The sequence below is a fragment of the Malus sylvestris genome, chromosome 12, assembly GCF_916048215.2.
Source record: "Malus sylvestris chromosome 12, drMalSylv7.2, whole genome shotgun sequence".
Classification (NCBI taxonomy): Eukaryota; Viridiplantae; Streptophyta; class Magnoliopsida; order Rosales; family Rosaceae; genus Malus; species Malus sylvestris.
Window position 1 is genome coordinate 24,290,931 of NC_062271.1, and position 26,679 is coordinate 24,317,609.

Sequence of the window (26,679 nt, forward strand, 5' to 3'; positions counted from 1 at the left end):
AGGTTAGTATCATTCATCTTCTTCTTGTAATTATCATGATGCATGTTAAATTGTGATCCTAGAACCATGTTGTATTAGTCCACCTTACATGTGGTATCAGAGCCAAACAACATGACTAGAATCCAATTCAAATAACTGCATCGTTATGGATAATTCAAATCATCCTATTTTGCTTCCGTTGTTCTTATTCTTTCATGACTTAATATAGTTGTATGTATGATGACCGTGTGCTGCGATGTTATTCATCATAAAGAAGCATATATTATGGCTAATAAGTTTGGTGCAGAAACTTTATATACGGTGCAGGGTGTAGATAATACAATCTGCAGGAGTTCAATTGAAATCCCAGCATCGTTTGATATTGAGTGGAACACCAATCCAGAATAACGTCATGGATTTGTGGTCCCTTTTGGTTGAAAATTACACTTTCAGTGAAGCAATTGAAACGAAATGTTTTATTAGTCAATTATGATATGATAAATTTATGACTGGTTTCTGATTCATATCTGGAGAAGGAGTAAAGAATTTTCTCCCTGACATGTTTTCTTGACTGTGTTCTCTTCCGCGAGCTCGACTGTGATAGCTAATTTCAAATTTCTAAGTGAGCCACCATCCAGTTATTATTTATCGAGCCGTTATTCAGGTTTTGCTTCCTCGCACATCATCAAAACCCAGTTGAGAATTACTCCCTGCTAGGAGATAAATTGGGGTTTGTCTTCTTGCTTCTGCTCATTTTCCATAATACATTAACTCTGTTGCAAACAAGGATTGCCGCATGACTTTAAGCTTATTGCATTTTGACTATATATATTGTCTTAAGACTGCATGATTGAATAAATCTGGTTGAAGGAGCCTTTTACAATGGGCCTTTCGTATTTTAATTTCAAGTAATACCATATAATTTGGGTGAGCCATTGTGATCCTGAGGAGCTTGAGCTATATATCTATCCTGTTCACAAGTAAGTTTTCTGGGCCTTCAATTCCTAATGCCTAGAATGAGCTTTCGATGATTTTCTCCAATTACATTTAATTTCGTTTATTCCAGTTTGCTGCATAAATTTTGAGTAATGGAGTACAAGAATAATGGTATGGCCACTTAGGCGTATTAGTTGATTGGTTTAACTAATTTGAATATAAATGCTTGCTATGTTTTTCACATTGGTTTTGCAAATTGACTTTCCCATACATGTTAATTAAGTTGATGTTTACGCTTCCCTCTATCGTTATGCCTGTAAACACCCCTCTTCAGAAATCAGAATTTGTTTGATTTCAGTTCATGTTTGCAAAGTTTGTCCTTTGTGACCTTCATCTTCAAACATAAAATTGCGTTAGCTGAGACTTTGTTTTTTGAGAAATTTCTCAAATACACACAATTGAGATTTTGGAGAATTTCTTCAACGACTTCGTTTGCAAGTAAATCTTTTGCATTCTCTTGTTTTGCGATAAGTACATGTTTGGTATGACCTATGACAAATTATGAATACTTATGACATGTTATGATTCACGTCAACTGACGCCTTGCTTGCGGTTTAGTGGATTCAACTTAAGTTTAATGTGTTTTGCTATATTTTGAGTGAGAAATCAATAGAAGTATTTATAAGTCAAAAATAGGATATGTTGAAAGGCAAGAAACTCACATGAAAAGGAAAACCATTCATGTCACTAACCTGGGCCTGATAAACATCCTATTTTTATAGAGACTTTCGTAACTCCTAACCTTATGTAATTGTTTTCTTGTAGTTCAGAATAGATTGTATATACTGCAATTTTTCACGTTTTGGGACATCAAATAAATTTATAGTAAAGTGTTAAAGGTGATACCACAACTCCGCCTATGTCTTACATGGCCGGTCCCAAGCCCGGATAAAGGAGGAGGGGGAGGGCGTCAGGTAGTCGACAGCCGGCACTCCATGATCACGTCGAATCCTTATGAAAATGAATCCAGAACAAAATCGCGCTAAAGCTAGGGCGTCACCCGTAAGTGGCGCGCTGTGTGGCCCGAGCACAGTGATAAGTGAGCAAGGGTCGCTGTATCTCCATCGGCACCCGGATGCAGTGTTAAATGAGCAAGGGGGCCATAGAAACTTCTTTTCGAACGACTCCACTCAAAGTTGTTTGGGAGCATATGCTCCTATCAACTTTAACCGGGACACACAAAAGAAGTACTTTGATTCTATTAGACGGGGGAGGGTGAAGAAGCTAGGACAGAAGGGTAGAGTTCAAGAGAGCAAAATGCGTTTAGGAACGTGGAATATAGGAACCTTAACGGGAAAATCTATGGAAGTAGTGGAAGTTATGGTGAGGAGAAGGATAAATATTATGTGCCTACAAGAAACTAAGTGGGTTGGTAGTAAGGCAAAGGATCTAGAAAACTCAGGGTTTAAACTTTGGTATTCGGGCACAAATAGAACGAGAAACGGTGTTGGCATCATCGTGGACAAGACCTTGGTACAAGATGTTGTAGATGTCAAGAGGGTAGGAGATAGAATCATGGCAATCAAGATTGTAATAGGACAAGAACTTATCAATGTGATTAGTGCGTACGCACCTCAAGTAGGGTTGGATACGAGTTCGAAGGAGAAATTTTGGGAAGACCTTGGAGACTTGGTGCAAGGAATTGCTCAGACGGAGAAGTTATTTATAGGAGGAGATTTAAATGGACACGTGGGCAGGGAGACAGGCAACTATGGAGGTTTTCATGGTGGCCATGGTTTTGGGGAGAGAAACGAGGATGGGGAAGCTATCTTGGATTTTGCAATGGCATATGATCTCTTCTTAGCCAACACCTTCTTTAAGAAGAGAGAAGAACATGTGATCACCTACAAGAGTGGGTCGTCAAAAACACAAATAGATTTTCTTCTAATGAGGAAAGGGGATCGTATAACTTGTAAGGATTGCAAAGTTATACCAGGAGAGAGCGTGGCTAATCAACATCGCTTGTTGGTGATGGATGTACATATCAAAAGAGTAAGACAAAAGAACAAGACTTGGAAGTGCCCAAGAACTAGATGGTGGAATCTAAAAGAAGAAAAACAAGCCATTTTCAAAGAGAAGGTAATCACCCAATGTGTGTGGGATAGAGAGGGGGAAGCTAGCCAAATGTGGGATTCCATGGCTAGTTGTATCCGAAAAGTAGCAAAAGAGGTATTAGGAGAGTCCAAGGGCTTTGCCCCACACCAAAAGGAATCTTGGTGGTGGAATGAGGAGGTACAAACAAAGGTGAAGGCTAAGAAGGAATGTTGTAAAGCCTTATACAAGGAGAGGACCGATGAAAATGGTGAAAGGTATAGAAAAGCGAAGCAAGAGGCGAAGAAAGCTGTCAGAGAAGCTAAGTTAGCGGCTTACGACGATATGTATAAACGACTAGATACCAAAGAAGGAGAGTTGGATATCTATAAACTAGCTAGAGCAAGGGAAAAGAAGACAAAGGACCTAAACCAAGTGAGGTGCATCAAGGATGAGGATGGAAAGGTTCTTGCTACAGAGAACGCGGTTAAAGACAGATGGAGAGGTTATTTTCATAATCTTTTCAATGAAGGACATGAAAGGAGTGCTTCTTTAGGGGAGTTGAGTAACTCAGAAGAGTGTAGAAACTACTCCTTTTATCGTCGAATCCGGAAGGAAGAAGTGGTTGTAGCTTTGAAGAAGATGAAGCATAGAAAAGCAATAGGCCCAGACGATATACCAATCGAAGTGTGGAAAGTTTTGGGAGAGACAGGTATAACATGGCTCACTGACCTTTTCAATAGGATTTTGAAAACGAAGAAGATGCCAAATGAGTGGCGAACGAGCACTTTGGTGCCTATCTACAAGAATAAGGGCGACGTACAAAATTGCATGAACTATAGGGGTATTAAGCTAATGAGTCATACAATGAAGCTCTGGGAGAGAGTCATTGAGCATAGATTGAGGCAAGAGACACGGGTTTCGGACAACCAATTCGGGTTCATGCCAGGGCGCTCAACCATGGAGGCAATCTATCTCTTACGAAGATTGATGGAAAGATATAGAGATGGGAAAAAGGATTTACACATGGTCTTTATAGATTTGGAAAAAGCGTATGATAGGGTCCCAAGAGACATTCTTTGGAGGATTTTAGAGAAGAAAGGAGTACGAGTAGCATATATCCAAGCTATAAAGGATATGTATGAAGGAGCAAAGACTGCCGTAAGAACTCATGAAGGACAAACCGAAAGCTTTCCCATAACTGTAGGATTACATCAAGGCTCATCCTTAAGTCCTTACCTTTTTGCGTTGGTAATGGATGAGTTAACAGGACATATTCAAGATGATATTCCTTGGTGTATGCTTTTCGCAGACGATATAGTGTTGATAGATGAAACTCAGGAAGGGGTAAATGCAAAGCTTAACCTTTGGAGAGAAGTGTTGGAATCTAAAGGTCTTCGCCTAAGCCGATCAAAGACAGAATATATGGAGTGCAAGTTCAGTGCAAATGGAGGCCAAAACGAGTTAGGGGTGAGGATCGGAGATCAAGAAATACCAAAGAGCGACCGTTTTCGTTACCTAGGATCTATCTTGCAAAAGAACGGAGAATTAGATGGAGATCTCAACCATAGAATACAAGCTGGATGGATGAAGTGGAAGAGTGCATCCGGCGTGTTGTGTGACCGCCGTATGCCACTGAAGCTCAAGGGAAAATTTTATAGGACGGCAATAAGGCCGGCAATGCTGTATGGCACAGAATGTTGGGCGGTGAAACATCAACACGTACACAAAATGGGTGTAGCGGAGATGAGGATGCTTCGTTGGATGTGTGGGCACACGAGAAAGGATAAGATTAGGAATGAGGATATCCGGGGTAAAGTAGGAGTAGCCGAAATTGAAGGAAAGATGAGAGAAAATCGGTTACGGTGGTTTGGACATGTGCAAAGAAGGCATACTGACGCTCCGATTAGAAGATGCGACTATGGGACAGAGGTTCAGGGCCGAAGGGGTAGAGGAAGACCTAGGAAAACTTTGGAAGAGACTCTAAGAAAAGACTTAGAGTACTTGGATCTAACGAAGGACATGACACAGGATCGAGCACAATGGCGTTCTAAGATTCATATAGCCGATCCCACTCAGTGACTTGGATTTTCCAAGTCTCCAACCAAGAAGTTTTCCTCACTCGGGAAATTAAGGGAACACTACCCCAACCTACATGCTCCACTCAGAAAGCTTCAACATACAAGCTTCAACAAAAGAAAATTCAAAGAACTTAGCGAAGAAGGCTTTGGTGTATTTAACACAATACGTTGAAATGAAGGAAAGCTTATTTATTGATATCCCCGATAAGCTACAAATATGTACATATACATGAGTCAAAATAAACACACAAGAGGGAGCCTTCACAAAGGTTGCTTAGGAGAAGTCTCAGCAGTCGGTAGAGCCCCAGAAAGAGAAGGCACCGGAGGGGGATCATTTGGAGCCTCAGTACTGGACAGAACCCTAGAAGGAGGAGGCATCAGAGGTTGATCATTTGGAGCTTCATTACGCGGTACAGCCCCAGAAGACGAAGGCAATAAATGCCTTTGGAACAAACCCACAAATCTCTGATGATCAAGTAAAACCTGACCATCAGTTTCCTTCATCTGGTCAAGCTTCCTCTTCATGTTTGTAGCATAGTCATGTGCGAGCCGGTGCAACTGTTTATTCTCATGCTTGAGCCCTCTAATCTCCTGTTTGAGACTCATCACTTCAGCCGCCAATGATTCAACTTGGCGGGTTCGAGCAAATAGGCGTTGTGCCATATTAGACACAGAACCTGCACACTGAACACTGAGAGCCAGCGAATCCTTAACAGCTAACTCATCAGACCGTTTGGACAGTAGTCTGTTATCTTTGGGAGTGAGAAGGTTCCTGGCCACCACCGCAGCGGTCATATCATTCTTCATCACGGAATCCCCAACGGTAAGAGGACCAGTTGGGGAGACGAAGGATGGGCGCCATATGTTGTCTGGAGAAGGCGGGGCTGCCTCTTCAACAAGGTTCAAGTCAAAACGACGGTCGGAGGGGCCAGACATTTTCAAAGGTGTTGAAGAGAGAAGAGGTCGGACAAATCAAGATCTTAGAAGTGCAAGAATGAAGCTTCTACTGGTGGAGATTCAAGTGTGCTTTGGAACTTAATGCCAGCCCCTATAAAAATCTGCACTCGACGGAGCTTCAGAAATCAAAGAGGCGCCTGCTCAGAAATCGAAGAGGCGTTTGCTTTCTCAAAAGTTGGGCTGCTTAGAGATCACGAGGGTTGATCTCAGAAATCGAAGAGCCGTTTGCTTTCTCAAAAGTTGGGCTGCTCAAAGACCACGAAGGCCGATCTCAGAAATCGAAGAGGCGCTCGCTTTCTCAAAAGCTGGGCTCCCTAGAGACCACGAGGGCCGATCTCAGAAATCGAAGAGGCACCTACTTTTCCAGCCTTGTCAGCACCTGTCACACGCACACTCAGCTTTGCGGAAATTATGGGCATTCTGTCAAAGACTTCTGGGGAAGTAGAAAACACATGAATCTTACTGTTCAATCACCCACTTCCCACACGCAACAATAGCTCATGGGTACCACAGATAACTTTGCCAAAGTTCTCTGCCAAAGTTGAGCACGTGAAGCTTGCAGCTCCCACTACATCGCTCTGACCAAGAAGGGTAAAAGAATAGCAAAGAAACAGCACTAACAAAGTTTAGACCCATAAATTTTGAAGGTCTAGTTACCATATTATTACCCACAAGGGTAAAGGAACAGTACCACTGCTGGATAATTGGAAAGTCCATGTATGTCAACCCCTGTGCTTCGTGGCAAGGTAGACTAGCAAACATGCCCAACCTTTACTCACATTCGAGAAAACACTCCCAATAAGATTGCTTGCTCCAAAATCGAAGAGGCACCGTCCTCCGAATCTAAAGAGCCAGACTCCCAACATGACTACTTTCTTAAAAATCGAAGAGAGGGTAAAGGAACAGTACCATTGCTGGATAATTGGAAAGTCCCTGTGTGTCAACCTCTGTGCTTCGTGGCAAGGTAGACTAGCAAACATGCCCAACCTTTACTCACATTCGAGAAAACACTCCCAACAAGATTGCTTGCTCCAAAATCGAAGAGGCACCGCCCTCCGAATCTCGAGAGCCACTCTCCCAACATGATTACTTTCTCAAAAATCGAAGAGACACTGCTCCCCGAATCTCGAGAGCCAGACCCCCAGCATGATTGCTTTCTCAAAAATCGGTGAGGCACCGTTCTCCGAATCAATCGAAGAGGCGCTCGCTTTCTCAAAAGCTGGGCTGCTCAGAGACCACGAGGGCCGATCTCAGAAATCAAAGAGGCACCTACTTTTCTAGCCTTGTCAGCACCTGTCACACGCACACTCAGCTTTGCAGAAATTATGGGCATTCTGTCGAAGACTTCTGGTGAAGTAGAAAGCACATGAATCTTACTGTTCAATCACCCACTTCCCACACGCAACAATAACTCATGGGTACCACAGATCACTTTGCCAAAGTTCTCTGCCAAAGTTGAGCACGTGAAGCTTGCAGCTCCCACTACATCGCTCTGACCAAGAAAGGTAAAAGAATAGCAAAGAAACAGCACTAACAAAGTTTAGACACATAAATTTTGAAGGTCTAGCTACCATATTATTACCCACAAGGGTAAAGGAACAGTACCACTGCTGGATAATTGGAAAGTCCCTGTGTGTCAACCTCTGTGCTTCGTGGCAAGGTAGACTAGCAAACATGCCCAACCTTTACTCACATTCGAGAAAACAGTCCCAACAAGATTGCTTGCTCCAAAATCGAAGAGGCACCGTCCTCCGAATCTCGAGAGCCAGACTCCCAACATGACTACTTTCTCAAAATCGAAGAGAGGGTAAAGGAACAGTACCATTGCTGGATAATTGGAAAGTCCCTATGTGTCAACCATTGTGCTTCGTGGCAAGGTAGACTAGCAAACATGTCCAACCTTTACTCACATTCGAGACAACACTCCCAACAAGATTGCTTGCTCCAAAATCGAAGAGGCACCGCCCTCCGAATCTCGAGAGCCAGACTCCCAACATGATTACTTCCTCAAAAATCGAAGAGACACTGCTCTCCGAATCTCGAGAGTCAGACCCCCAACATGATTGCTTTCTCAAAAATCGAAGAGGCATCGTTCTCCGAATCTCGAGAGCCAGATACCACAGACCACTTTTTCAAAGTGCTCTGACAGAGTTAAAACATGTGAAACTGGCAGCTCCCACTACCGTGCTATGACCAAGCAGGGTAAAGGAATAGCATTACTACTTGTTGTTAGGGAGACTCCTATATATGTCGACCTCCATCCCCAACGGACAGGCAGACCTGCAAAAATGCTCAACCCTTCATCATATCTGAGAGGGCACTCCCAACAAAGCCTTTCGAAATATTCAGCTTTCTTTCCCCCCGATAATACCTCTGCAAACAAGCTATACTAGAGCAAGAATATCTCATATCATCAGGGTTAAAAGCAAGAGTATCCCATATCATGCTTTTTCCCTGTTTTTTCTTTTGGCCTTGTTTTTACCTGCAAGACAAGGAGAAAGAGAGCAATCAGTCAGCACTTGGAATCAAGCTTCCAGCCAGGAACTGACTGCCTGGAACCCCTTACTTGATTACTTACCTGGCATTGCTCTCGAGTACTCATCTTCAACATCTTATGTTTCCAGGGAAGATTCCGCATCTGCTTGAGGAACAGATAGGGCAAGTGCGAAGGATACAAGGAAGCATGTGGAGACAAGCGTAACAGCACACGTGCCGATACATCCATTACTCTGTCAAAAGCAAAAGTATCCCATATCAGCAGGGTGGAACGTACTCTAGATTTGATGGACTTGTTTTGACCCTCAAATTCTTCAGTCGGCCTTATACTCTGGAGGAAACCAGAAAACCCTCCAGCTCAGTTCAAGAATAAGCCTGTGGAAAGTTACTTCTTCAAAAGCAAAAGTATCTCATATCATCTCTTCTCATTTTTCTTCTCTTTATCCTTCATGCTGCTGCAAGATGGGGAGAAGGTGAACAATCAGTCGGAGCTCTGATTGCTTACCTTGTCTGTCACCTCTTTCAGCAGACCCCCTAGCTCGGCGACTTGGGGGACTCCTACTACATGGTTTGTATCGCGCTTGACCAAGCCTGAAACTACAAGTAAGCTTCAAGTGAAATTGATACATTACCTTGTGCATCTCCACCAGTTAAAGATACCACCCCTGGATGGAGGAAGAGTACTTCCAGAGAAGATGCCACATCTACCTATGAGACAGATAAAGCAAGTCAAGACGACACCACACTCCGATACTTAGAAGTTTCGTGATTACGAGATCATTCTCCCACAATATTTCCTAATGTCATTTGTACTAAATCATTCACTCGTACTCACTAAAGGAGAGCTTGAACCTATGTACTTGTGTAAACCCTTCACAATTAATGAGAACTCTTCTATTCCGTGGACGTAGCCAATCTGGGTGAACCACGTACATCTTGTGTTTGCTTTCCTATCTCTATCCATTTATATACTTATCCACACTAATGACCGGAGCAATCTAGCGAAGATCACAAAAAGCGACCGTTTTCGTTACCTATGATCTATCTTGCAAGAGAACGGAGAATTAGATGGAGATCTCAACCATAGAATACGAGCTGGATGGAAAGAGTGCATCCGGCGTGTTGTGTGACCGTCGTAGGCCACTGAAGCTCAAGGGAAAATTTTATAAGACGGCAATAAGGCCAGCGATGTTGTATGGCAGAGAATGTTGGGTGGTGAAGCATCAACACGTAAACAAAATGGGTGTAGCGGAGATGAGGATGCTTCGTGGGATGTGTGGGCACACGAGAAAGGATTAAGATTGGGAATGAGGAAATCCGAGGTACAGTAGGAGTAGCCGAAATTGTAGGAAATATGAGAGAAAATCGGCTCTGGTGATTTGGACATGTGCAAAGAAGGCCGACTGACGCTCCGGTTCGAAGATGTGACTACGGGACAGAGGTTCAGGGCCGAAGGGGTAGAGGAAGACCTAGGAAAACTTTGGAAGAGACTCTAAGAAAAGACTTAGAGTACTTGGATCTAACGGAGGACATGACACAAAACCGAGCGCAATGGCGTTCTAGGATTCATATAGCCGACCCCACTTAGTGGGAAAAGGCTTTGTTGTTGTTGTTGTTGTTGTTAAAGGTGATACCACGCTGCTGGAATTCTGCAGACTTCAGCAGCAAAGTCTGTTTGTGATATTATTTTGACGTACTTCTGCAACTCCTAAATTCATGAAATTTTATTATGATATATATTAAGATGTTTATTTTAAATCTGGAAATTTTCACGAGCAGTGGTCTGAAAATGAATTATTGGTGAAGTTTTGGGTGACAATGAATTTATGCGGCTTCTGTAGCACATTCCATTTCGATTTTATTTTTAGCCCACTTGTAGAATCGAACAAATTATGGAATTTTGGGTGACAATAAATTTATATGTCTACTTCATTTCGGGAAATTTTCATGCGCATTGGAGAAAAATTGAATTTTTTGGTGACTTATTTAGTCTCCGGTATGTACTGCAGAATTTTTGTCGTTTCTGCAGCACATCCCATTTCATATTTTCTTTTAGTACACTTGTAAAGTGTCAAAAATTATGAAATATTGGGAATTAACAGATTTGTATAATTACTTATTGTCTGAAAAGTTTCATGCATATCGGATGAAAAATGAATATTTGGTGAATTTTAATCTTAGGTATGTACTGCAGATTTTCTGTAGTTTCTGCAGCACCTCTCTTTTCGAATTCATTTTTGGCTCGCTTATAAAATTTTAAAAATCATGAAATTTTGCAAAACAGTAGTCATATATGTCTAGTTCATACCTAAAAATTTTCATGACAATCTAAAGAGAATTGAGTTTTTAGTGAATTTGCAAACTACAGTGGTATTGCTGAATTTTTGGTACTTCAAAAACTAGTTATGTTATGCAATATTGTTTTCACTAATTTGTGCATATTCAATAGTACCAATTGTTTGACATGTTTATTTGCTCTAATATGTCCTGGTTTTCAATGCAAATTCTCAATTCTAATGACTTTTATTAGTCAACACTGATTAAATTTTGGTTGAAAAGTGTATTGGTTTATTTTGCACAAACCAATGTTTTGTTTGGTCATCAATTTTAATTATGATGATCATTGTCTTTTGAGACAAAAATTGGAAAGTGGCATCAGTTTACTAATTGATCATTTTGGTCCCTATCGAATAACTGAATAACCATGTTTCCTCTTTCGAGAACTCTATTGTTCAATGTCAAACAACGACATACTTTTTGTGTCTGATTGAATCTTTTGAGAATCATTGAATATCCAACAAAACGGTTATTTAATACTGCTCTAAAAGATTATTTTGAAAAATCAAAATTCTAATTTATATGGTAAATACTTTTTTCCCAATGGGAATTTCAGGAAATCACTCACCAATTATAAATTAGTATTATAGCAAATCATAAAATACTTTTAACATATGTTCATCTGGCCAAAGCTGTTGAAGCTATATGTATTTTGTGTATTTTATGTTTTGGCTAGCTATGCAGGTATTTTCTTTGCATGATTAGTTTTTGCCCAAAGGTGTAACAATCATGCAATTTGCTTTTGGTTTGATCCTCCACAACTCGACTACTTCCATGATGAATCTTGCAGAATCGAGAATGAGTAGGTAAATTTACCAATCTTTTGTCTTAATTTTCTCTGAGTTCTAAATTGGATTAAAATTATTGTTGAAAAATTGATGTTATTGAGATATCTAAGTGTTTATTTTAATCGACTTTGTTTTAGAATTAAAACATAAATTTTGAGTTTGAATTCTCATATTAGGTTTCATTTTTAATTGATGACCTAATCTTTCACAAATATGTGAGTCTTCTCTCGTACACTAAAATAAAATAAAATTTGTAGTCATTGCATAAGTTTTTTATTTTTTTTATTTTTTTTATTTATGGAACTTTTAATTCGAACCTATTAAAATATATATATATATATATATATATATATATATGTATTTGATTTTTATTGATTCAATTAGCCTATATTTTGTTATATGAAAACCACTTTCTCTGATGTTTAATCTTGCAATTTTGAGTGTTTGCCCAAGTGGGAGAAAGAATGTATTATGGGCTTCACACTCATCAATTTTGCATGCTTTTAATGGTCATAGTTTTGGTAGATAGAACGTACATTATCATACTTGTTTATATTTTATATATGCAACTAATCTTGAAAGAAATTCTAGAAGGATTAATGAGTATATTCTGCTTAAAAGTGTTTTGCTTATTAATTCTTGTTTGTTGTTCAAGAAATTGGAGTTGTGATTTATATGTTAGTTTGGAATAATTAATCTACTCAAAAGTGTTTTCTTATTCAGTACAACTATAAATCAATGTATAGTGAAACATGAAATTGACAAGATTGTATATACTTCATCTGCTCAAAAGTGTTGAAGCTATATAAGTTTACCCTTGTATTTTATGTTTTAGCTATGCAAACCTAACATAATTAGTTTCTGTCCAAAGATGATTCTGGAATTATATGCTTTTGATGCGATAAGAAAACATTTAGTTAAAGTTTTCTATTTCTGTCAAATGTTAGATGAACAAAACTAACCAAATGATTTTGTATAGTTTTTCAGTCATAAAAGTCACTTCCTTACAGATATCTAGAATAAAGATGTTGAGCTCACAAATTTTATGTTCTAGATCCCATGACTAATGTTTTTCCAATGGGAGTATGTGAAAGGTATTTGTTTCATTTTGTAGACATTTACAAAGTTTTGTTTTACTCTCTTAATCAGTGGAAGTAATAATAATTTATCAATATAATTTTGTCTCTGTTAATCAATGGGAGTAAGAGATTACCTTTTGTGTTAAAAAATTTGAAGTGTTAGTAGCTGAAACTTTAAGAGTAAATTTTGTTTAAATTTTGTTCATCAAGTCCTGATTTTGTAAACAATATGTCGTATTTTACTTGTTCTCTTATTATATTCTAAATTCACAGAAAAGTTGGATTTTGTTGCAAAAGAGTCAGTGATCTCACGCCTAGAGACCAAGCCATCACGTTGCAAACGCGAGTATCTCTGATCAACATCAAAGGGGGTTGGCTTGGAAACTGAGAGCTGAGTATTATTCAAGGGATTATTCTGTAGTGCTGTACCTACTCAAGATGATGCCAAAGTGGCCCCTTGAATAAGTAATGAAGGTAATCGTCCATCAAACCTTTGGAAAGGTGCACTGTACTGCATGAACATGAGGAAATGCTAACAAATAAGAATTATAAAAGGGAAAATTAGGTTCACATTCTTCTTTTTGTTACTTCATTGATTAAAATCCTATTCATTTTCAATTTTTGATCAAGGTCCTTGGGTATTAATAACATCATTAATTATTTGAATAATAAAATATTTTTATTTTTAAATATATTCCTTTAATGTTAAAAATGTTACAATTAGTATATTTATATTTATAGCTAAATTTTGTTATCATATAATTTTATTTTTAGTTTGTACCTATTTTTAATTTGCAAATATTTTTTAATTTGTACCAATTTTCTTTTCATTTTTAATTTGTACCCATATATTAGTTCCTTTTTGTGCCCATATTTTTTAAAGTTTTATTTGTGTTTGTACCCATGTGTATACCGTCACGTGACATTGTATATTTAATCAATAATAGAAAAATTACATATGGTATATTTATGTTTTATGCCTAAACTTTGTATCATATATTTATATTTTCAATTTGTACCCACTTTTAATTTGCAACATTTTTTTTTTAATTTGTAGTATTTTCTTTTTAGTTTTATTTTGTACCCATGTACTAATTTCTTTTAGCGCCTATATTTTTAAAAATTCATTTGTATTAATAAATTTTAATCTTTTATTTGTACCCTAATTTATTTCTAATGTACCCATTCTTCTTTATTAATGTACCACTTTGTTATATGTGAAATGTACCAATTTTTTTGTAAAATGTACCAATTTTTTTAACACTATGGATACATTCTTTTGCCATTTATTATTTCTTATTTTTACATATTTTTTATCCATTTATTCAATTAAAATGTTTGAATTTTTTTATTGTAACCGTTTCTAATAGTATTATAATGAGGGATTTTAAATTTATAGGATTATAAATCTCATAAAATATCAAATAATTAACAAAACTATAAAAATATAAATATTAATAGTAATATAATGAGGTGTACAAAGTCAAGGGACCTTGATCAAACTTTGAATAATATTAAGGTTTTAATCAAAGAATGTTAAGGATTAGGGACCGCATCCAAAATATCCCATTATAAAAACTAAAGTGAATCAAACCCATGGATCTTATGGGGATTACCTTCATAAAAGCTTAAGCATTTTGGAAAGAAAATTTTCATTTAAAAATAAATTTTAACGTCTTTCTATTCAAGTATGTTGGCCCAAAATTAAAAGTGATAGATGCTTTCAAACAGTTTACTTTGTACGCATCATTAACATTACAATTTTTTAGAAGTAATGTAGATGGATTTGTTTAGTTGCATCAGGCTCCTTAGTTTCCAACTGACATGCCAATTTATGATTCACTGCCCTTTCTTTTCAGACAATAAATCTAAAACATTGATATAACCAAATGCATCCGATAAAAAAAAACTACGTAAATTTCCTAGGAGAGTTCCTGAACAGAAGAACCGAGAGAGTATTGAGTTGATCATGGCTTTTATACCTACCCCAGTGAATAGCTGCTGGAAGAAGTATCTCAGGAATAAGCAATATTATAATGGATTGCTCCGAAGCACATATTCTTCGAATTCCTCACCGCAAGGACAGCAGCAAAGAGCACCCATCTCTACATTTCCACCAATATATACAAAAATGTCAAAATTTGAGTTTCTGAAGACAAATCACACTTAAAACGGGCTCACCATCTCTTATTACTTATTCGCAGTGTATAGTAAGATCCAGTATCACATTCATACACAATAGTATCTTGTACTAAAGCTCTTTCAAGTTTCACTCCAAAACCTCAAGTTACAGCTATAAATTATAATGACATTCATACATGATAATATTTAGTGCTAAAGCTTTTTCGAGTTTCACTCCAAAACTCAAGTTACAGCTTTGTATTATAATGTTTCCCCTAGACAATGATCATTCACATTCAACAAAAGCATTCCAACTGCTTCATTGATAAAGATTCATCAGCTATTTAACTCTACAAATAAGATAAACATAGAAAATTTAAAAAGAAACAGGCACACCAGCATATATTTTAAAACAAACAAAACCAAGTCGCAGACAAACTTGATTTCTCATCCAGCGATCAAAATCAAACCACATCTATAAACCATGAAATAGTAAATATGGATATAAAATGTGATCGTCATCTAAAACTCGATAAATTAATTGTCAACATAAAAAATTACCTCACATCTTCACTTCCCTTCTAATTTGGCATCGGCGGGTTGACTTCTAGGTTAACGAAGTCCTGAAAACAGAATAACGAAAAACGTTTACCGGTCCAACATTTCAACATGTGGTTTTGGTAAGTATAACATTTCAACATAAACGTGATATAGAAGACAGAAATCCACATGTCATTTCGTTTTTTCAGAACCAACAAAAAGGCCAAATATAAGAGAATTGAACCAATTTAAAACAGTAAATCAGTCTCCCAATAAAAGAGAACATAAGCATGATATACAAAGATCGAAAGGCACTTTTAATTTGGTTTCCTCAAAAGCAACGAAAATAATGCTAAATCAAATTGAATTGAACAGAGTGGAAATGGGATAGATGAAGATTTGAAATTGCTTACATCTCTATCATATCCCGCATTTCCCTTACAAAATAAACAATTATGAATACAGTACATTAAAATCAACACAGCAAATAAAAACCCTATTTTTTAATATGCTGAACAATTACGAATACAGAAAACCATACAAAACAGTTCCTAATTACAAACTTAATACATACAATGGCCTAAAAAAAAAGGCAAAATCTAATAAATTTCATCCAAATTCAATATTATACATCAAAGACACAATCTTTCGATATCCTAAACCAAAATTATCATACAAAAAACCATAAATTTTCCGAATTCACAAGCAGCAAGTCAATCTCTCAATTCCTAAACAAAGTCTCATAATTCTAGAATCCCAATTGTAATTGTCGATAATTTTTTAAAGAAAATCAAGAAATTATACCTTCCATCTACTAACGTACTACTCCTCCTTCTCCATAAAGAAAGCAATGAACTTTTCCAAATTTTCTCCAGCAACTTCACGAAATTGGTGACGTCCTTGGAAACCTCACCAGCTTCGCCGACTTTGCATACTAAATCTCTGTCGTCGGCCAATATGGGCTGTTGTTTAGTAGAGAGATTAGTTTGATTAAGAATTAATTCACCTATTATTGATTAAGAATTAATCCCAACCATGCCAGCTCTCCACTCTCAATTCACTTACTATTGATTAAGAATTAATTCCTAAAATTTATTAACAAAACCCATTACTCAAAAATCCAAACTTCATAAGGAAAAAAAAGTAAATACTGGTAAAGCTCAATTCAAAAATGAATAAGAAATTGAAACTGAGAAGAAACACAGTAGGGAGCACCTTATCGTCTTCAAAACCACCTTATTCGGTATTTCCTTGTTGATGATCTTGTCAAATGTACAAAAACAAAAATACAAATTCAATTAATCAAACAGCTTACAATATTTCTGAATAAAAAAGTGATGGAAAATATACTGTTGGCCGAACATGCGCCGTCTTCAAAAGCAGAAGAACTTGAGATTCAATTTGGGTGGAAATGGGCACTGCTGGAAGGGAAAAGAACATTAATAAACCAATACTATTTCAACTAAACCTATACCCCAACCAAGCAAAATCAAATGCACACTAATCACATCTATAACTATAGAAATAGGGAACCAAACAGATATAACAAATGTAATATCATTGGTTCAAAAATATTAAAGGAACTATAGGTCGTAGTGTGTAGCATGCAAAAGTGCTACTACTCTGAATTTCCAACATGCTCAACAGATCTCTAACTTTCCAGAATTATTTAAATTGAAACTAAGAGATCATTCTTTCGCATAATGATTATTTGAGATTCGCTACAAAAACGAATCCATAACTTACTTAGGTTTCAAAATGCACTATAACATCCATTAATCTAAACAGAATTGCTTGAGCAAAGCAAACAATTCAATCTCATTCCTCCATAAATGACCTTGTTTTATTACTTCATGGGGCTAATTTCTTCCGAAAGATTCACAGCCAATGGTTTCCAACATTAAAATATTACAACATGTTGAACACATTAAACAAACAGTTTTTCCAATGACTAAACAGTTTTATTAAACGGCAAATAAGATTATTTTCTTGTCACATAAATAGCGTTTACAATGTATCAAAGCAAGTGGTAGTTACTAAAATGAATACATTAACATACTCTTATGGCATAAAATCTAATAACCTAAATAATAGTGTTTCAATTGATATCAACAATCAGAAACAACACAATTGCAAACATAAAGTTAGGTGATTTCATGGTTAAAACCCATGTAGACCACCTAGACATAAAGAAATAAAAAATACATGAAAATTAGGGACTAACTTGAGCTTGGAGTCCACATAATGCTTTTAAGAGTAGCAAATGTTCTTTTGGACTGAGTTCTGTTGGATTGAGTTCCTTGTAATGGGATATCTCCTCTCTGCACAAACAGCAAAATGGTAAAAATGGTTAGTCTATTTAAAGAACAAAACCAAATTAAATACAGTGAATGACGCTAAGATGAATAAAACTGAAACCCTGGACAACAAATTGAATGCTGGGAAGAAAGGAAAAAACATGCATGAATAAAATATCTAATTTTTCAACCACCCTTAATTTATAATTAAGCTAAGCAAATCACAGCAAGCACAACACAATCACAACAATAAGAACTTTCAAATAACATAACATTTATCAACTACTCAGCACATGATTTTCAAAAATGGATAACTAACCTGTAATTTAGAAACTTATGTCGTTCACTCGCTTACTGATTAAGTCTCTTAAGTTTGGGAAAAGTATTCCATGAGCTGCAAAACACAGTGAAACAAAGATCAAACAAAGACAAAAAGAAGTAGTTAAATGAATCATAATTTTGCCAAAATTTATGGCCATATGGTACAATGGGGGATTGTGACAGGCCATGGATATTGATGTTGACCTCAAACCTCACAAATCATATATAATTCCTTAAGAACCATATGTAATTTATCAACAACAAACAGCTAAAAGCCAGCCCTGCAACTAATTATCTCACAAATAATGATTGTATGCATATCTAAGACAAAACTGAACCAGATTCAAAGAATTATTCGGAGAGTTCTTTCATAGCCTTCATACGGTCATCAATTAAGTTTTGCAAAATTATGTCTCATACATTTTAGCAATGAAAGAAACACATATAGCACTCATACTCTGAACAAAAAATAATCTTTAATTTCTTCTAATAATGTTCTTGAGGGAGAGAATGAAACTGGAAATTTATATTTTGGAGACTTTAGTGCACACATACATACCAACATGTGCAAGGAAAGCAGTCTGAATTTGAATTGCACCTATATCCTCAATTGGCAATCCAAGATTTTACCATCTGTAAAATTAGACTTTATCAAATTTATGGAGTTTAATGTTCCATGAGCTGAAATCCCCGTCAAAACATGTAATGAGGGGCGAGGAATTACAATTTCACACCAACATGAGTCCTGAAATGTTACATATATAAATCCTGAGTTCAAGGAACCCAAAAGCTGAATTCGTAGCTTACAAAAAGATGCAAACTTTTGCTATACTATTAAAAACCAGGCTCGTGACCCATAATCTCTAAGCAGCCAAAGAAGAAAAAAACAAAAAGCTAAGATATTGAAGTATAATTCTCATAAGCACTGAAAATTTGAAAAAGAACCAAACAAAAAATGCACCTAAAAACAAGTTATGAAGATTGAGAGAGCAAAGAGGAAATGTAAACAAAAAATGCATGTAAACATTTTCTAATTGTTTTTAATTTCTAAAAACAATTTCTAAAAACAATTAGAAAATGTTTACATACATGTGATAGGAGCATATTTATGCGACTTAGTTAGCTTGTTCTTGTGCATTTACGTTGTATTTCCTTAGTTATTTTAGTGTTTAAAGTTATTTTTGTGTGTTTTCAGACTCTAAGTACAAAGTATGCAAGAAGATGCATTTTGGAGGCCTTTGGAGCATGTTTCGGGCTTGGAATGGATAGCAAATGCATGGGCAAAGTGGATGGACGAATTTGAGAACTAAAGAGGCCAAGAATATGAAGAATTATGGTCCAAAAGATGAAGAAAACAGCCCAAAAATCTGTCACCCCAACTTGCATTCCTTGCCATGCAAACCACATAGAATTCCCTTTGGATTCCATGCCATGCTTGATCACTCTTGTCCCCTACATAATTTCTAATTTCATGCTTCAATTCATTTAATTATTACACTCAATTGCTTGATACCTCTTGTTCCCTTCACTCATTAGATTTTAGACAACATTTACATCCATTACATGCACCAATTGATGCTCCATCATTCACATTTGGAATCCAATGCCATGTGCAACACATGTTGTTGCACCTTTGACCCATTTGTTGACACATTTCACCTCCCTTTCCATCTCTATGCAATGTACACAATCATTCATGCTCCCTAGCTACAACACCACTCCATTTTACCCTTCACACTTTGCATCATTACTTCATGTTCACCCTTGGACCATTGCACACCACACACACAAATTGCCATGCATTTCATCCTTAACCTAACCTGATTTTCTAAGGTTTTTGGGGCCTAACATGTTTACACCCCTTGGCCAAAGGACAATCCCCCATATTCATCATTTTATCACAAAAATTCGTCCATACACACCCTAGGAAGCAAAACACCCCAAAAACACCATTCTAGTGCCTAGAAAACATAACAGCCACTCCACCTTCTTCCACCCTCTTTGCCTAGTTCTCCACCACCCTCCAACCATCAAACACTCCTCCACACTCACCCTAAACCCTTCCATACCATTCCCCATCCATTCTACATCATAAAACTACCCAAAATCTGTCCATAACCCAATCTGCTGCAAGCAAGGGAAAGGAGGAATCTTGGATGCACTTGCTACCAAGTTGGAGCATTTTAGGTGTTTTCTTTCCTTTGATTTTAATGTCTAATTTTATGTATCTTTGCTTTGTGAGTATGAGGAACTAAACCCCTCTTAGTTAGGGGGTGATTCGAAACTATGTTCATACTTGCAATATGATTTGATTACATCCAGTTGTGATTCATAAGTTGTGAATTCAATTTACTTATCCGTTCATATAAAAACTAATTTGTGTATGTTGGTTAAGAGTGCACGCTTAATTTTCATGCATGAATTTGACGCTAGAATATAAGGGAGTTTCACCTAATCGTTATAAACTTATATTCACAAGTAGTGAAGGTTGCTAGTCACAATCACGTTAAGTAAACTCTTGGCATAAGTTTCATGCAAATCATAGTAACGAGTGCCTCGTCAATGCTTATGTTTTTCATAGAACTTAATGATTCTTGCTTGTATCTCTATTATGCAATTCATGTAGGGAACTTGTAGGGAATGTTTTGGGTTGTCGTATGCAATCATCCAACCTAATAACTTGTGGAAAAAACTGAGGGTTAATTAGTGCAATTCACGGTTAATTTGGGGCGTTGAGTATTCATAGCTTATCGAAAAGCAACTGGAAATCGTTTTGTATGCAAGTGTGACATATGTGGAGAAGAACCTCCTAGCTAATCTTCCATCCATAAGTTTCATTCAAATTCACTTACAATCTGTTTTGTTTTACAAAGTTTGTTTTGTTTTCAAATTCATCAAAACCAAAATCCCCCTTTTACTTTATTGTTTCAAAGTGTTTAATTTCTGTTTTGGTTGTGTGTTAGAGTGTTTTGATTCACCCAAATTTGTCTAAGAATTTGTTTACTTTGTTCTTGTCTTAATTTAATTATTTTCGTCGAAAATCAACCCCATCTTATTTCTTTGAGTCATATTAATTAGAACTTGTCTTAGATTATGTTTTTAAGTGTTTTAGTTCATTAGAAAACCAAAATTTGTCCAAGTTTGTGTGAGAGTCCCAAAATTGCCCAGATTGTGTTTTTAAGGTAGTTTTGAGTGTTTAGGGGCTGTTTTGAGTCTTTTGGTTTGTTTTAGTGTTTTAAAGTATAGTTTTGCATTCTTTGAGTCTAGTTAGTGTTTTAAACTTTGTTTTCACGTTTTCAAGTCAGTTTCCAAGTGATTTAGCAATCCCTCATAATCCCCGGCCTAGAACGATCCCTACTTACATACTTTACTACAATTGATAAAAAGAGGGTTTAATTTGTGTGTTTAGTTATTTTACGCATCAACATGCATGTAGCCTGTTCAATTAGATTCATTTTAAATAAGAACCAAACAAAAAATGCGCCTAAAAACAAGTTATGAAGATTGAGAGAGCAGAGAGGAAATGAAATAGACCTCTAATAGTAGTACTGCAGTTTGTAGAAGGTGCCCAGTCCTTAGTCTCTTCAATTAGATTAATTTTAAATAGGACCCGCTGCTGCTATTTTTTCGACGTGGGACAATCAGGTCCTAACGTTTCCCCAATAGAAAACTCTAAAATATGATTATATGTCAGAATTCACAAACAAAGTCAGAGGAAACATGATGATTATTGAGCTAGTATTGAATAATGGGTATAAAATTGAAACTTTTGGATGGTCAGCGTTGTTTCCAGATGAAATTAAGCATCCCAAATAACCAAAACAAATCAACTTAACATAAAAGTATGTATTACCCACCTCAAATCGGCCGGAGAACTCATATTGGAATTTCTACCTTCCAATTTTTCCGTAACCTTTTCCATCTCAGAATTTCTGAACAGGACATGGATTCTATAACATTAGATAAAATTATCTATACTACACATATGCAGATCAATTCCAGATAAATTAAGATCAAATCAAGGTATGGAATATATCAATTTTGGGTTGGAAAATCACCTTGAAATTTCAGTGGACAGAGCCAGTGGCAGTCTTGCAAATAAACTGAAATGTCTTACAAAACACTGTTCATATGAATAGTGTAATTTCCCTTCCTACTTTAGACTAAAGTAATACCACTTTGGCGAGAAAACCAGTCAAACTTCCCTCTGTCCAAATCGCGATTTCTCATCGTAATACTGCTGGTAATGGAAGAGAACCCGAGACACCAAATCTCGGAGGTCTTCATCTCGGGCCTCGTCGATCGTCTGCTGCTGGGCCGATAAGAGCTCATCGAGGAAGTGTTCTTACCGGACCGGCCAGCCCTCGTAGAATGCCTCAAATGTGTTCGATGCATTGCCGCTGTGAGAGCCGTTTGTCATAACCAAAACAAAAACAGCAAAGCTTTCTGGGGCTTTAATGGCGACGAAAAACAGAAAGGTGGGTGGGATTAAATAGGAGGTGGGATTCGAAAGGTGGGGGATTTCTTTTGGGATTTTGGTTTTTGATTTGCTTCGTGGGCAAGTAATGCTAATGGGTGAGGATACTGCGAGAGCAAGGTTCATGAATTTTGTTTTTTCAGAGAGAGAGAGAGAGGAAACCAGAGGAGGTGAGGCTCAGACGGAGAGGTGTGTGCAGGTAGCCATTAGAGAGGGAACCGCCCGGGGGGGGGGTTTGGTTTGGGGCTGCCCGGATGATGGGGCAACACGTCTCGAGGCTGCCAAGTGGAGGGATTGCGTGAAGCCAAGTCATCGTTTTTGGGTTTTTTTGGATGGGTGGGTGGGGGAGTTTAAACCCTCAGGGGGAGGGATGTCTTTCTAAAGAGATAGGAATTTATCGTATATTGTACAGTTAAATTTTGTCATGATATACGATAAACTGATAAACTGATGTGATTGGAGGATTATCGAGATCCTCTCTAAATAGGCAATGTTTGCACTGGTGCAAGTTGGGGAAGTTGTTAAACGGCAAAGTACAAAAGAAGTCTGAAGAATGGATGTTTTAGTTGTCAGTTGCGGTTCGGTTTGAACTGGACTATTTTGATACGATGGAACTCTTTTTTCAATTGTACATTAGGGCACGCTTACTTACTTTTCGGATGTGAGTTAACAATGGATTTCATTACCTTTTTATTCCTTGCATTTTAGTAAACGCATGATTTCAGGAGTGAAAATTATACTCATACTTTCCATTCTCGTTCTTAGTAAGTAAACAGACCACTATTGAGTTGGATAGCGGTTAACCATATTGTTCTTCCATATAATAGTATACAATTTACTTGAGGTAGCATTTCCGTTGCATGAAAGACTCATATAAAGGGGATAATCTATTCTAAGGGAGGGGGCTAAAACGACTTTTTGGATACAACATTATTCTGCATTTAAGTGGCTAGTTTAGGTCACACAATGGGTCAACCACTTACTAGATATTAAACTCAACACAAAAAATAACACGTTCTTGCTATTAATGTAAATCAAACTCAGAACCTCAAACTTACAAATGAAGAACAATACCTAGTTAGACTAAGTTGAACTTGATCTCAATTTGTTTCCCAGTCCTAGTCACTAAACCAGTCACTAGCGTGTATGATGATGGGAGAAAATAATAAAGTAGGGTGCAGGTGCAACTCCAAGCGGTTGCTGATTGCAGTGCAGTTGAAGGGTAAGTGACAAATTTGCCTTAACTTTTAGTGATGAGAGAAATTGGTTGTTGTGGAGCAAAAAATAATCATAAGGCAATATGTGGATCTTTGGGTTAAAATGACAGAATTACCCTCGAGACATACCGGGATGCCTACGTGCGAGAAGCAGGCAATCAACCCTCAACCAAGTCAAATGTACACAAAATAGGTAATAATTCAAAACCTTTTCATTCATCCTTATCAAATCCTCTCCACAAGGTAACTTCCAAATCATTCCCCATTTATTATATTAATTAGCTAATCAATTAAGAAATTATTCTATTAATTAGCTAATTAATTAATTTATTGTTCAATTATTCCCAATTAAACACAAATCAAGAACCTAGCCCACAAAATGAACCAAGTGGCCGGTCATTTCTCTCCCAAAGGGGCCGGCTACACCCCTATAAAAACCCCATCATTCTCTCCAAAACGAGACTCCCAAGACTTTTGCTAAAATTCTCTAAAATTCCCAAACACTTTCTCTCTAAGTTCTAACTTTGGCATTGGAGGTTATTCGGCCAAAGCACCCCCCATTCATCATGGGCGCATAAGGCTCTTGGTCTTGACCTAAGGTGTTATTTATTTTGTAGGTGCAATTTTGTCTAAGAACAAGGAGGAAGAAATTTTCATCCACATCTGCCATGAGAAATGTTCAGTAGACAAGCTGCTTCACTGCTTGAATTGAGAAAATTGGTTCATAACGTGTCCAATTGCTGCAAGTGATCATCTTTTAAGAGATCCTGGTGTTGCCAATTGGCATTTTTGACCAGCCAATGATGGTTGTGGTGGCTTCTATGTGGCACAAAGATAAAAAAAAACTCATTTAGAGGTGCATTTCAAATAACTAAAACCGTTTTTAGTGAATTGGTTTTTTAACCAAAATGGTCCCCAATATTTAAAATCAATAAAAGTAATTCATGTGATTGTCAACCGGCAATTATGGTTTTCTGTGCAAAATATCAAGGAAATTGAAGAAATCAATAGTTCAAGTGGAGGGGTTCGTTTAACAAAATTACCCTCAGTTTAACGGAGATTTTTTACGAAATGACCATAATGATTGACGATGAGCAATTTTATAGACAATTTCTATCGATTATAAATCACAGGAACCAAAGTGAGGAGTCATGGTATTCTCAGAGACCGTTTTAACTAAAAAACCAAACATTTTATCTAAAAGCGCTTTCAATCGTTTTAAAACGAATTTGGTTCTTCTTATCAACTCAACAACTCAACAAGTCTCAATTCTTTTATGCATGAAGTTGGAAATCCAATGAGGTTTGAACTTGTGTGGCGACCAACAATAAAACTATTTGTTAATTATTTATCCTCGTTAGTAAATTTGTGTTCTTCTCTTTGTCGTACATGTCAGAATGATTCATTGAAATATACATTTAACAACTCTAATGTACTAAAAATGTATTATGCACATACGTACATATTGAAATACATGTTTTCCAATAATCTCGCTCACGCAAATGATCTAAGTTCTTAAGAAGAGAAGTGAATAATATTTTTGTAAATTCACACTTATATGACTCTTCACATTCCATAGAGCTTGATCGAAATCTGAATGGCTGGATCATCTAACAAAGGTTTTCATTTGTAGACCATAAGTTTTGAATCGCATAGTAATGGGATCTGTTCTTTTGACTACCCTAATCTCAGGGGAACGCTACCTAGCCAAAATCAATAAGCGGGGTGTATTCAATTGAGATTTTGAAAGATTTTAAAGAGTATAGCGTTGACTTACTGAGCAATCTTTAGCATGGAGTCCCCAATTCATACATCCATTTCACAATTTCGGTAGAAGATAAAAAGGTAATGCCGAGTTCATCTACTGAATCTTAAATCACATATGAAATTGGATTAACAAAGCTCCAAGAACACCGAGGAGTTCAAACATCCATAGATGCATGCCACATACAAAGATTACGAGTTAGAATTATGGAAGTCATTAATTCCTTAACTAGACTAGCCACAGAATGAGAGTAGGTTGGAAACACATCGAACGAGAAAGTACAACAGTCAAACATACAAGCAGTAAAAGGCAAGTTTCCTAAGAAAAATACCTGATTGTAATATTGGCTAAGCCTCAATGATGAACAAAACAAAATGATTTCCCGAAGCTAAGCAAAACATGACCTGCTAATTATCATCTTTTCTTGAAACCATACTTTTTGCGTTCATAGAACAGATCTGTTTTGGCACTTCCCAGATTCACAATTTTCGGGCAGCCATCTCTATCTTTCTCCTGCTGAGTACACTCTTTGCAGTAATAAGCATCAGAAATTCCAACCCCTCCACAAATAACACACCTTCCCTGGAAAGATCCATAGTTGCACTCATCGCAAACCCGAACAAGCGTGCAAGGGCGCACATAAGAGTCACAAATTACACACTTACCGTCGCACTTTTCACACAACCTTCCAATAGCTATTCCAGGTTGCTTCCGACACATAATCAAGTCAGGATGATGCTTCGCCATGTTCCTGCAACAACATTGTAAAATAAGCTTCTGTCCAGGGCCAAATCACAGTAGAAACAGAATCAAAATGCTAAAAACTCTATCCCCAAATTAACTAGAATCCTAGCCTAGCTGGCTGGCAGCCGACTTAGCTTTTGAGTGCCCCTCAGATGCTCCTGCATCAACTGATAACGCTAATGCACATTCAAAAGTTTCGACACTCAACCAATTTGCAAATCTGCACACTTTTTAACAATTTCATTCCAAATTGCAGGATGTTTATATTCACAAATCATGCAACTAATCGATCAACTACGAATATTTGCAAACTCTTTTACAACTATGCACAAAAATAATAAAACCCAAAAAAATCCAATACCCAAAAAACCCCATAACTCCAATACCCAAAAAACCCAAAAAATCCAAATTTTTTAATTTCTAATTACTCTTTCAACTTCTGGGTGCTTGCGA

At 37.0% G+C, this 26,679-nt stretch overlaps 1 protein-coding gene and 1 pseudogene across 4 annotated transcripts in view; one reads left to right on the top strand and one right to left on the bottom strand.

Annotated features, from left to right (window-relative positions):
- Positions 1–26,679, top strand: part of LOC126592402 (acyl-coenzyme A oxidase 4, peroxisomal-like) — a 166,094-nt pseudogene that overhangs the window by 54,532 nt on the left and 84,883 nt on the right.
- LOC126592408 (PHD finger-like domain-containing protein 5A) overlaps positions 1–26,679 on the bottom strand; it is an 80,814-nt gene that overhangs the window by 38,657 nt on the left and 15,478 nt on the right. For 3 of the 4 annotated variants that reach the window (XR_007612610.1, XM_050258100.1, XM_050258099.1), the window contains exon 2: positions 25,887–26,233. Coding sequence is in view for 3 of the 4 variants with exons in the window: in XM_050258100.1 (XP_050114057.1) it covers positions 25,897–26,229 (333 nt within the window). In the remaining variant the exon portion in view is untranslated. Of the gene's footprint in view, positions 1–25,582; positions 26,234–26,679 lie in introns of those variants that run through there. The other variant, XM_050258101.1, reaches the window with a different exon arrangement.